The 13,098-nt window shown below is 38.0% G+C and overlaps 1 protein-coding gene across 1 annotated transcript in view; it reads right to left on the reverse strand.

The window, feature by feature from the left end:
* Positions 1 to 9,625, reverse strand: part of LOC139948329 (anaphase-promoting complex subunit 2-like) — a 31,373-nt gene extending 21,748 nt beyond the window's left edge. The window contains exon 1 of the mRNA XM_071946462.1: positions 9,524 to 9,625. Coding sequence (XP_071802563.1) covers positions 9,524 to 9,598 — 75 coding nt within the window. The 5' untranslated portion in view covers positions 9,599 to 9,625. The remainder of the gene's footprint in view (positions 1 to 9,523) is intronic.
* Between the last annotated feature and the right edge of the window lie 3,473 nt (positions 9,626 to 13,098).

Below are 13,098 nucleotides of genomic sequence, written 5' to 3' on the forward strand. Positions count from 1 at the left end.
TCTGATCTCATTTTACAAAAATTAGCAAATTAGACGACGCTCTCCTGACCTCCTTGTTAAGTTCCCCAGCGGAAGCTTCAGGAGGAAAATCTACCAAGTACAACTTCAACTGATAGACTCAAACTCGATCAAGTGCACAATACCCGTTTGAAGGAATTGCGCCGCCATTGTTCGGCCGTGTGTTTATGCATGCAGCATAGCGCAGTGTCCTATCCAGTCAGTATAATGGAGATCAATGGTAAAAACACATAGAGCCAGACTGAGCATTAAAGTGTAGAACGTAAGCTGTACGAGGAGAATTATGAAGTTTGTGTTCTAGCCGAGAGTTTTGGTGCCTTTGTGTGTAAACAAACTATACCGGAAATCGGAGCATGCCTCATGGTGTCAATCATGCGGGGAGCGGACTTTCTCTACTCTACTCTTCGTCTAGCGAGCAGACGCGGCAACGAAATCACGTCTTTTCTTGGTTGGTGGTAGAAAAAAAAGGGAACACAAGCGGAGCATGGCGGGGCAATTTTAAGCGCAAAGGATCAAGACGAAAAACAGTAAATATAAACCCATTAAACTGTCGGTCTTGGTTTTTTTTTTAAAGAACTGTTTTTAGTTGGCTTCATCCTGAATCCTGACGGGGAAAAACTTGATTAATCGAGTATACTCGATATAGAATTTTTGATATATCGGTTATAAAAAAAAACTGACATCGACGGACGTTACACCAAGTGAGAAGACTGGTCTTTGATTTTGACAATTACCAATAGTGTCCAGTGTCTTTATTAATTAAGAATTTAAATTGAATGATGATTGATACCCCCACCTAGCCCAGGTTGGAACTCCTCCATTGCATGCAACGCGACAAAGTCAAGGGTACAAAGTCAAAGGTCCCGTACCATTGCGAAAAAAATTCAAAAATGTTTTTAAAATACTTTTACCTATCTCAGAGAGCTAAACTTTTATTCACATGTTCCTTATAGTTGGAAATCCAATTGCGCATTGTTTAAAATTGTTGAATGTTCTTCTTTGGTGTTAATATTTTGTGAAAAGAAATTTAAATTGACGTTTCCCATCTTACATCGTGCACTAAACTTCTGTGTAAACACTTTCTTGCATTGATCACTGGCAGTCTACTATTTGCAGCCAAATCACCATCAACTCGCGTCAACCAACCACTTATTAGTCAGCGAGCAATTTACACGACGCGCAGAACTATGCGATACTGAGCATTGACGCCTTGTGCCCAGACTATTTTCCATTCGTATGCTGGAAAACGCCCTCTGTTGTCCATAATGTACAAGTCTGTGAAAAGTCTTGATTTGTTTACCAAATTTAACCAGAAACTAATAAAAAGGAAATTTGAGCTTCATGTACAATGCTTTAAATTTTTATGCCTCACTGGATTTTAAATGTATGAGGAGTTGAAGGCGAGTTGATGGCACCTAACCAGTTGACGGCGAAACACGCCAAGAAAATGCAGAAACTGTACTCAAAACCAGTGTGCACTGGGGCTCACACTATCAATCGGTACATGTTGATGACATCGCCAGTGCAGAACTTCGATATATTTTTGGAAATACTTTCTTCCATCCCATGGATAAACATTGTATTTGTTACTAGCTGTGTGTGTGATTGTGATATGTGAACTAATTGAAAATGTAGTAAGGGACACTTAGAATATATGAACCGAATTTCAACTTCTCAAAAGTCGAATCAGGTAAAAAATAAAGAAAATTTCAGTCAAATTTCAGTCAAATTTGTGTTCGCATTGTCACCGTGTGTAACGAAGCTTTATACCCAGGACGTCCAGCCAGTGCAGTGCCCATGGCACTGACAGACTGACTGACCAGCAAGGCTAACCATGCTAACCCCCACCCAGCAGTATCGTAGGGTCATATGTTATCGACCCTCATATACAGCCATTCCATTGTGACTCGCGTGACAATCTCACTGGTTTTTCAACTTTTTAAAGATCTATACTCCAAAATATAACACATGGCTCTCATTTAACTCAATTTATATAAACTTGGTGAAGAGCCCTATAATATAAAAAAAAAAGTTTTAAAAAATTGTGTAGGTATTATGTATTTATAGGAGTTCCAAAAATGTGACTCGCGTGACTGCCAAAAAATGAAAGGTGTTGCATCCCTGTATGCCGTTGCCCATTCGTGAGAACTCAGAGGAACTTTTTAGTACCGGATCACCTTTTTTTTTAAGTACAAGAGAAGCACTATATTATACAATAAAAAGTATAAAATAAAAAGTTTTAAAAAAAATGAAAATTTGTTAAATGCAATGTGACTCGCGTGACAGAAATTTGTGACTCGCGTGACAAGTGAGAAAATATACAATAACTAAACAGGATACTGCATAACAAGAACAATTTAATTCATTCAGAACACTCAGAACTTGAAATTGAATCTTTTCATCAAAGGAAGAAACACCTGAAGCAACATTTAAAGGAAAAATAATCTGAACAGGCTTTGACTTGAACATGGTAAAGTTGGGGTGGTTCTGAAAAGAATTGGTTGTTTAACAACACGTCTGGTCGAAACGTTGAGTTGTTAAACCACCGGTTCTTTTCAGAACCACTCAAAACCATAAAGAGATAGGGGAAAGGACTTTTTTTCTCACTGCGCTTCGCAGAGTAGGTTGATAAGAAACCACAAATTTTGGTGTCAAGTTCTAATAGCATTAGACTGTGCTAGGCTGAGTACATGTACATGTAAATCTGATAAGTAACTTCTTTATTGATGCCCCCCTCCAAATCTAACTTAAGAATACTGTCTTAAAATACCCAGTTTCATCAAATATTTTTGTTTGTTCTTGTTTTAAGTTTATCATTCCTTGTATTATTAAAATAATGCAGGTAAATTATGCAGATGTGAGCACATTCTACAGTGCAGTATGCAGTGTACATGTAGTTCAACATGATCTGCTGACAGTGTGCCAAGTTATAATTGTACACTGTAATAATTCTTTGTTCTAACAAAAATTTATAAATTCATGGGCATAGTAGTAAGTTCCAGTGGGCTGGGGGTGCTTTTGTAACATTCCATAGACATCATCCCCAGAATACTTTGGTAGCTTTTGCTAACCACGTGCATTAAGTGCATTTGCCGTGACTCGCGTGACAAACTCGAGGGTGTTTTTTTTTTTAAGTAGAAGGCCTAGGTAAAAAAAACTAATTAACTCTTAAAAGACCTTTTGAAAAGACCACTATTATGAGAGAGAAGAAAACAAATTTTGAGGGTATTTAATATAAAAAATACTATAATCATTTTTTTTGTGACTCGCGTGACAGTAAAACGAAGGTAAAAATTAACTCCCATTTTTCAAAAGTCAATAGTTCAAAAAGGCATATTCAATTTTGGCTGGCCTTACTAATGACTCTTTGTTGTTTATACATAATGATTAAATCCGAACACCTATTGTTTCATGATTTTTTTTTCAAAACCTGAATTTTAAGGATTTTTCAGACTTTTGGGTACACTTTTTACCCATTACTCCCAAGGCCGTCGCAAAAACAGTAAAGAATATTTTTATAAAGTCTTTTTAAAAGAAGAAGCACTAGGTGTTCTTGTTTCAAAATAAATGTAAAAACTTCAACAATAAGCATTTTAATTTTTTTACTATGAAGTGCAAATACCACGGAATGGCTGTATATGTTTTCGAACCAAAACTTTGATTCCTGTTTACCGCGAGACTGTGCAAGCTCCACCGGTAACAGAAGCTCTGTTGTTTACATGTACTCACAGTCATGACAGTCTGTATTGTCGACGGGCTTAATCATGCTGAGAATAAAGTTTCCTGTCGTAGGTTATGCTCAAACATTTATAAAATGATTGACTTTTTGTATAAATCACTAATATGCCAACAATCAAATGAGTCGAAGAAACATCATCCAACCTCGAAAGTTCAAAGCAAAATTATCATCTGCTAGATTGAGTTTCATTCTGCTTTAGTCAATAGATAGATCACGTGATGTGGTTGGTATTTGGGATGCTATGGTGTGCCAATTTTATGGGGGGAAAATTAAAATATTTTAAGTGAGAATGAAAATAAAAATGAAAAAATTATGAATTGCATGCTGTAATAAATTCTGACGTTGCTCCAATGTCGTGCACTGTTAAAGGGATGCTGCAGTGAATTAAAATAAAACAGTTAATTTTGCTGTCATTTGTTTCTGATACATGTATTGAACATCAATAAAATGTGTTTTGTTTTTTCCCCGTCATATCTCACTTGCGTAATTAGCGAATAAGTCATGCCCCCCCCTTTTGTGGATTGTTACCGCCCCCCTACCATCGACGTCACGTCGGGAATTCAAACATATCGTCGGCAAAAAGGGTCTGGTCCCTAACTACACGCGCCTAGGTACCAGGCCACACAGTGCACACGTCTCTATATGCACACAGCCAGGGGGCCCGACAGCTCGGGTTCCCGACATGACGTCACATGAAGGCCCCCTTTTAGGGGCGGGGTGGGTTCCCCTAATCTCTTGAAAACCATTTTTAAAATACTTGTGCATTTAATAACAAATAATAAAAAATATTTCCGGTTTAAAAAGTCATGTTTAATCGTTTAAATTATTAAAAAAACAAACACTGCAGCCACCCTTTAATGGCGTACTATCTCTCGCAACGTAAAACCAAAACTTTACAAATGTCAACACACGATAAAGTGCAAGTGTTATTGTTAAAGGGACACACCTACCGAATTGGGCTAATTGGGCTACAAAATAGACTAAGAAATGAATTCAACGGTCTTCCAGGAATGAAGAAGAACAGTCCCTAACAAAAAAATCATCAAATTTGGCCGTTTTTGAGCATTTTAAGACAAAAACGCAGGTCGCGTGATTGTTCTAACCAAAAAGTGGTACAAACAATCACGTGACCTTCCGGGATAGTTTTACTTCCAGCCGTCTAAAAGTAACTTACTTAACCAAATTTAAATCTTTTTTTTACAAAATTATTAACGAATAATTGACGAAAAAGATCATGTATTCAAATTATCGCTACAAAATGTAAATAATGGTGAAAAATCTAACGTAAGATTCGCATTCAAAGAGTCCGTGTAACGGAAGCTTGTTATATGGCCCCACGGCGTGGAGCAATCAGAACTTAAGCCTCGGGGCATATACCGTACCGCACATGCCGTGTCTCGTGGGGGGCTGTAGGTGTAATCCCAGGCGCTATGAACTCCAAGCGTGCGGGTCTCGCCGTTAGCTTGGGAGGGGTTGGGAGCCAGACATCAAAGTACATGTTTGTCATCGTGGGTTTGTCAGTCCGTTATTTCTTACGATCGCATAATGCTCTGTTTTGTTTCATGGCTCCTAGTTTCTTTTTGTTAGGAGTTTTCAGGTAATAAAAAAAAATTGATTACGGTCAAAACTTAGGAATACCGCATTTTGTTATAATTTTTATTGACAATGTTATTGTGTGAGTAGCTTAAAAAATGTTTTACAGAGAAGAAAAAAGGATAACAATAAACGGAGCCCCGATCGTAAACAAGGACAGGTGAATAAGAATTTTGTAAAAGGTTCAAACAAAAATAATGATTTACAAAATTTCATCAAAGCATTATTTTGTCAAAAAAATTTTTTTTTTTTACTCTGTGAATGAAGTGTTATTTTTGAGATTGTTGAGGTATTATTTGGTTCTGTTCCAAGCTACGCAGCTATCAGCTACGCTTACGTTCCTTCAAGTTACGCTATAATATCAACAGGTACGTTTTCAAGCCCGAGTCAAGCTACGCTTACGTTCCAAGATATGCTTATGTTCCAAAAGATAAGGTTACCTTCTAAGCTACACAGCTACTCGGCTACGCTTACATTCCAAGTTTTGCTTACGTTCCTTCAAGTTACGCTATAATAACAAAAAGTACGCTTTCAATCCCGAGTCGAGCTAGGCTTACGTTTCAAGATTGGCAGCTACGCTTACGTTTCAAAATACATTCTCACAAGGACGCTTTTGAATCCCTCAAGATGCACCCCCCCCCCCCCCCCCCCGAGGTAAAAAAAAAATCCTTCATTGTGAACAGGGCCCATTGATCAGTTTCATCTGTTTAGCAGAAAATACTGCTTACAAATTTTCTTTAATGTTTAAAAATTTAGTCGGGCACCAGCCAAAAAGTTTCCAATTTAATTAAAATTTGCGTGGTAATCAGTTTCAGCTTTGCAATACTATTTTGTGCTAATCAAATTTTGAAACACTATGAAGGCATTATGAAATTGGGTCCTGTCACGTCGGGAGCACGTACCGCCACGATCGCATTCCAAACTGCATCATGGCTGTGCAGTAGTACATGTACATGTATGTATAGTTTACTGGGGCCAGGATTGCTTTATTTACTTGTCCCTGTCCCATCATATTCTGGGTTAGTTTCTTTGTGTGCTTCGTGGCGATCTTTGGATGTACGTCGAAGCACGAAGGTCTACCTCCATCGTCGAAGGATTTGCATGTGATCCGTTTATGCTGGTTGTATGGATAGACTGGATCCTTATGCTGCGTCATAGTAAAACGTTGCTATAAACGAAGCACCAGTCTACTTACAACATTGTGCGACAATGTCACAAAGATTTGACAGTTGCAACGGCTGGAAACACAAATACGCTGGCCTTTTACCGCTTTGGTTTTTTCAAATCATTTTTCACTAAATACGTGACATTTTGATGATTTTTTTTTACAGCAACCATCTATAAAAACATTATTTATGATTCTACACCCCTAAATTGCGTAAACGGTGAGCCGGTGTGTCCCTTTAAAAAATGTTTTATGAAGAAGAAAAATAGGAAACAAAAAAACGGAGCCCCCGATCGAAAAAAGAACAGGTGAATACTGATTTTGTATAGCCTAACAGGTTGGGGAAAAAAATGATTTAAAAAAATTCCCTGAAAGCATAATTTTGTCAATTTTTTTTTTTATTCTGTGAATGAAGTGTTATTTTTGAGATTGTTGAGGTATTATTTGGTTACGTTCCAAGCTACGCAGCTACTCAGTTACGCTTTTGTGCCTTCAAGTTACGCTATAATATCAAAAGGTACATTTCAAGCCCGAGTCGAGCTACGCTTACGTTCCATATGCAGCTGCGTTTACATTCCAAGATACAGCTACGCTTACCTTCCAAGATATGACGTTCCAAGCTACGCTTACATTCCAAGTTTTGCTTACGTTCCTTCTCAAGTTACGCTATAATTACAAAAGGTACGCTTTCAATCCTGTGTCAAGTTTCGCTTACATTCCATACGCAGCTACATGTACGTTTACGTTCCAAGATACCCAGCTACGCTTGCGTTCCAAGATATGCTTACGTTCCAAAAGATAAGGTTAAGTTCTAAGCTACACAACTTCTCAGCTATGCTTACATTACAAAATACTCTTACGTTTCTTCAAGTTACGCTATAATAACAAAAGGTACGCTTTCAATCCTGAGTCAAGTTACGCTTACGTTCCATTCGCAGCTTTACATTTACGTTCCAAGATACCCAGCTACGCTTACGTTCCAAGATACGCTTACGTTCCAAAAGATATGGTTTCGTTCCAAGCTACGCAGCTCTACGCTTATATACAATCCATAGGCCTATACATCATTTAGGTTAGTTATGCTGTGATCAAAAATTATACACTTTCACATGTCAATTCCCCCCCCCCCCAATCAAAAACTTGGGATTCAAATAAAAAAAAATTCAAATCATCTATCAAATTTTTTAACAATAACACTTACACTTCATGGTGTGTTGGAATTTTTAAAGTTTTGGTTTTACGTTGCGAGAGACAGTCCACCATTAACAGTGCTTATGCATGCACGACATTGGAGCAACGTCATATGTTTTCACACATTTCATTGGTTGGTATTTTATTGAATATTCAGAAGCTAGTATGGCGTGCAAAATAAATCAAACATATTTTTCAATTACTACTTAACAAATTTAATTACATTTTTGTCCTAAGGCATTATGGCTACTATATTAGAATCCAGAGATATCATAAGGCATGAAAGTAAAACACCCCATCCCCCTTGAAGCACACACACTTCATAAAAATCCGTTTTCCCCCATTTCAGACCAGTAATGTTTGGTTTCAGGAGATAAGAAACCAATCTATGATCTATGATATTTTCTCTTTAACATCTAAAGACTTAATATTTATTACGCTTATCGGAATTTATTACAGTATGCAGTAAATCAAAAAAATAAATTTTGTCATTTTCACTTAAAACATTTTAATATTTTCCACACGATAGAATCCCAAATAGTAACCACCTCACGTGATCCATCCAGTGACTAAAGCAGAATGAAACTCATCTAGCAGATAGTAATTTTGTTTTGAGATTTGAGGTTGGATGATGTTTCTTTGACTCGTTTGAATGTAGGCATAAAAATGCACTAGTGATTAGTACAAAAAATCAATCATTTTATAAATGTTTGAGCATAACCAACGACAGGAAACTTTATTCTCAGTATGATTAAGCCTGATGAAAATACAGACCGTGAGTAAACTGCATAGCTTCTGTCACCGGTGCAGCTTGCACAATCTCGCGGTAAACGGGAATCAAAGTTGGGGACCGAAAACATATGAGGGTCGATTACTCCTAGAACTATTTCGGTTTCGTCTTGCTATCGTCTCCCGTAACCTCATAGACGAACATCTGTCACGCGTTTAATGACCCATGGTTCAATGAGTTTTTGAATCAGAAATTTTTGCGCACAGCCGGCCGTGTACATACTGGTACCCTGTCCCAGCTTCGTGGTTCCGTGTATGTTTTGTACACAAATCACGGATCATACCCGCCCTTTCGTGACGCACTCTCGCAAAATGAGGTCGGGTAATTTTCAGAATTGTTAGCAGAGGAGTAACACGCTCAGTAGATGGGGAATCCGAAATTACGGTAAGAATTTATCATTTTAAAATTTTTTTGAGATTGCGGAGTGGATTCTCTGGTCGCCCCCCGGCACATTGAGATATCAAAGGACACAAAGAGCCTAATTTTGGTGAGATTAAAAAAAAAAAAAAAAGAGAGATTTCAGATTCAAAAATTCATTGAACCATTGGTCGTTAAACGCGTGACAGATGTTCGTCTATGAGGTTACGGGAGACGATAGCCGGACGAAACCGAAAAAGTTCTAGGAGTAAGGGTCGATAACGTGTGACGCTACGATACGCTGGCCTTTTACCTTTATTACCGCTTTATTTGGGTTTTTAAATCATTTTTCGCTAATTACGTGACATTTTGATGATTTTTTTTCACAGCAACCATCTGTAAAAACATTATTTATGATTCTACAACCCTGAATTGCGTAAACGATGAGCCGGTGTGTCCCTTTAAAAGGTTGGATAGATGATTTAAATTAAAAAAACATTTAGTTTTTGATTGTGAACAATTTTCCTGTTATCATCCTACTGAAAACACATGACACCACGATAGTACACAGGTCACACTCCCATTCCATCTCATTCCGTTTCAAGCACTTCGATACTTTTGTTCTATTATTATTAATTAACATTTGAACATGCTTTTAAATACTGCTTACCTTCTTAAACTGTGCACACAAACTGCCTGTGACAGTCTCCCAAGCCACGTTAACGACGTCAAATTCATGCGCCATTTTCCCAAAGCAGCCCAAGACGCAACCTCGTCCCCATGCTTTCCAACCGTGTTTACACCAATGATCGTACAGCGTCTACGACGCTATTTCGCTCGTCCCCACAGACGAGGCTGGCTCACCCTCCTTAAAAATAATCAAGAGGGCGCGCTACACAGCAAGGCGCACCAGCGCAGGACCCACAGAACGTCTCGAAACTTTTGTACCCGTAGAAAAGAACAAAAAGTTGAGGCCCTGCCGATTACCAATGCTTGGAATCGTGACCCACTTCAATATAGAATACAAGAACATCGCCTGTCGCCAGGATAAATTATCATATAGGAAGACGCGTGTAACTCGGCGGATTTATCCGCACCTAAACAGCTTTTGTTTCCACTGCGTGTGGGCCTACAGCCTAAGCCCACACTGGGGGATTGTTGGCAGATCACCCGGCGTGAAGTTCTGAGAAGTATCTGGTTATAGGCCTAACTACAACAAACAACTTTGGAAACGATAAAGGCAAAACTTAGGCCCATCACTCATCCGTGACGGTTTCAGGATTTTTTTAAGGATGGAAATGTTAAACTGCAGAAAAAAAATTGCTTCCCGGAGTGAGCAATGAATAGTGTCCTCCCTCAGCGATGTGAACCGCCGCGTGATGAACAAACAGGCTACAAATTGAACTCGGGAACTGTTAGGTGTTCAATATTGCTAAATCGCTTTTGAATTGCTCATTGTTGATTAAGAACAGTTTAGTAGACCCCGAAAAGTTTCTTTTCTTTTTTCACATTTTTTAGACACAGTTGTTGAAAGCACATGGGCCTTTCCAAGACGGGCTGGTTCCGATCACTAATGCGAAGTCTATTCTCCTCATCAGGCACGGGGATTGGACGGAGAATGGACCTCTAATTCTTCCCCCGGGAAATAGTTCCTCACACTCATAACTTCAACGATGTTCTAGCCTCCGCCTGTTCTAGACAGACGCAATATTCAAAACAAAAGAAATATCTGGTCCGAGTTTATCGAATTCAAACATTGCATAATAATTTATTTTCCACGGAACTTGTGCAAAGTACTTTTCGCCTAAATCAAATTCAAAACGCCTTGGTTGTAGTAGGCCTATTGCACCGCACACTCAGTGTGGTTCGTCTTCACATTGTTTTGCTTTCCCCCATCCCAATTAAAACAATGTTTCTACTTATGAACAATGAAAAACAAAGTCGGGTAGAGCATAACAGCAATTATCTTGTTTCTTTGTGGTTGGGATCAGGCATAGACAGCTATTGCCAGACTGCCCTTGTCCCATGGTGAACACGGTGAACTTGATGCTTGGGTGTTGCTGGTTGAGGTATCTGTATAACATTTTTTGGGGCTGATGGGTAGAGTCGGGCCACATCATCAGTTCCAATGAGCTCTTGTGGGAATTTGGAGAGGCAAAAACTGTGTAAGAATATTCAATATCTCAAGAGGGAGCAAAGAAGTGCTGTGAGTAAAATGTAAACACTGTTACTGCAACTTAAAATGTAGAAATATTGTAATTAAATGTCTATACATGTATTTACACGGTTTTGCATGTACAGTACAACAACCAAGGGGCTAGAAATGGTTTTATTTTATCCCCACTTTCAAAAAATGTGACTCCCCCCACACAAGGGGGGGGGGGGGAAGACAGTAATTAATTTTTAAATAACTATTTTACTGTTATTATGTATTTTAGTATAAAAGCTGTGAATGAGCAGAGAAAAGCAAATAATTTAGTCAAAATTAACTTATTACATTTTTTCTGCCCCCCCCCCCACTTTCTTACAAATATGACTCCGCCCACTAAAGGGGCAGAAATCAAGACAGTTATTAATTTTAAAATAATTATTGAACTGTCATCATGTATTTTAGTCTAAAAGAAAGAGCAGAGAAAAGTAAATTTAGTCAAAATTAACATTATTACATTTTTACCCCCCTTCTTTCTTAAAAATATGACTCCGCCCACAAAATGGGCAGAATTCAAGACAGTTATTAATTTTCAAATAATTATTGAACTGTTATCATGTATTTTAGTCTAAAAAATTAGCCGAAATGTTTTTCAAATAGTCAAAACTGACATATTAAATTTTTTACCCCCCACTTTCTTAAAACGTAGCCCCACCCCTAAAATGGGTGAGGTCCAAGATGGGTCCAAGTCTTAAAATGATCTTTAGGGTGTATATAACGACTGTAGGAAGTTTCATGCTTTTACCACAAAGTGCACAATTTGTCCACATATGGGCCTTAGCAGCTGGACTATTAGGACGAAGTAGCCTATGGCGACAAACATCGAAACGCTATAGGCCTACAAATCGTAATTTCGTTTTGAGTTTTCTCACAGCCCACAATTACAAAAGTATTAAACAAAACAAAAATCCCTTTAAGTTTTTTTAAAGTTCAAACTTCTGAGGGAGTACCCCGCTGCTAGTCCTTTTCTGTTATGACATTCCGGTAATTGTGGAACTTTGTTTGATCTAGCCGCTAAGCAAGTGACTCTGTGGTCTCTTTTTTTGTCAACATCCGATTTCTTTATTACAGAACAACCACCGATCAATCTTGACTTTGGGTTCCCTGTAAAAACCTGTCATAGGCGATCCTTCGTCACACATATCCTGTTTTTCAGCTTACCTGTAAATAATTGTTGAACTTTGACGATAATTCATTGTTTTTTTCCTCTCTAGGCCTATTTTATGGGTCAATGGAAACTAATTTCTGTATTAGTTGTTATGTTGAAATTAAACTCCGTCCTCTTCTTCTAGTGTCAAAATGGTGCCCCACTCGACTCCCATTATGCAAAGGGGACAGCGCAAAACAGCCTTGATTTGTATAGCGCCTAAACAATCATGATAGGAAAGTCCACCGTGACGAAACTTATAAAACAATGAAGATTTTTGTACCTAAATTCAGCGCCACTACAACAACAAACCTCATTCAGTTAAAAAGAAACTTGTACGGGTGAAATCCACCGTTAAAGGACCACGTTGCCTTGGTTCGGGCGAGTTGGTCTTTGAAAAGCGTATGTAACCGTTTGTTATGAAATGCATATGATTAGAAAGATATTTTAAAAGTACAATATAATGATCCACACAAGTATGACTCGAAATTGTGTGGTTTTGCTTTTACCTTGTCGACTAACACGGTCGGCCATTCATGGGAGTCAAATTTTTGATCCCATAATGGCCGACCGTGTAAGTTCGCAAAGTAAAAGGAAAACCACGCAATTTCGAGGAAAATTTGTGTGGATCATTATATTCTACTTTTAAAATATCTTTCTAATCATATACATTTTATAACAAACGTTACAAAAGCTTTTCAAAGACAAACTTGACCGATCCAAGGCAAAGTGTTCCTTTAATTCAACCCTTTTAAAAAAAAAACTGAGGATCTCAGACACAAAATTTATATCAAAATGAAGTTTACCACAATCAATGATCATCTTAATAACACTTTGATAATATGTGCAAAATGTGAGTTATTTGTTCATCTTTCCAATGGTTCAACGA

The sequence above is a fragment of the Asterias amurensis genome, chromosome 15 (assembly GCF_032118995.1).
Source record: "Asterias amurensis chromosome 15, ASM3211899v1".
NCBI classification, from domain to species: Eukaryota; Metazoa; Echinodermata; class Asteroidea; order Forcipulatida; family Asteriidae; genus Asterias; species Asterias amurensis.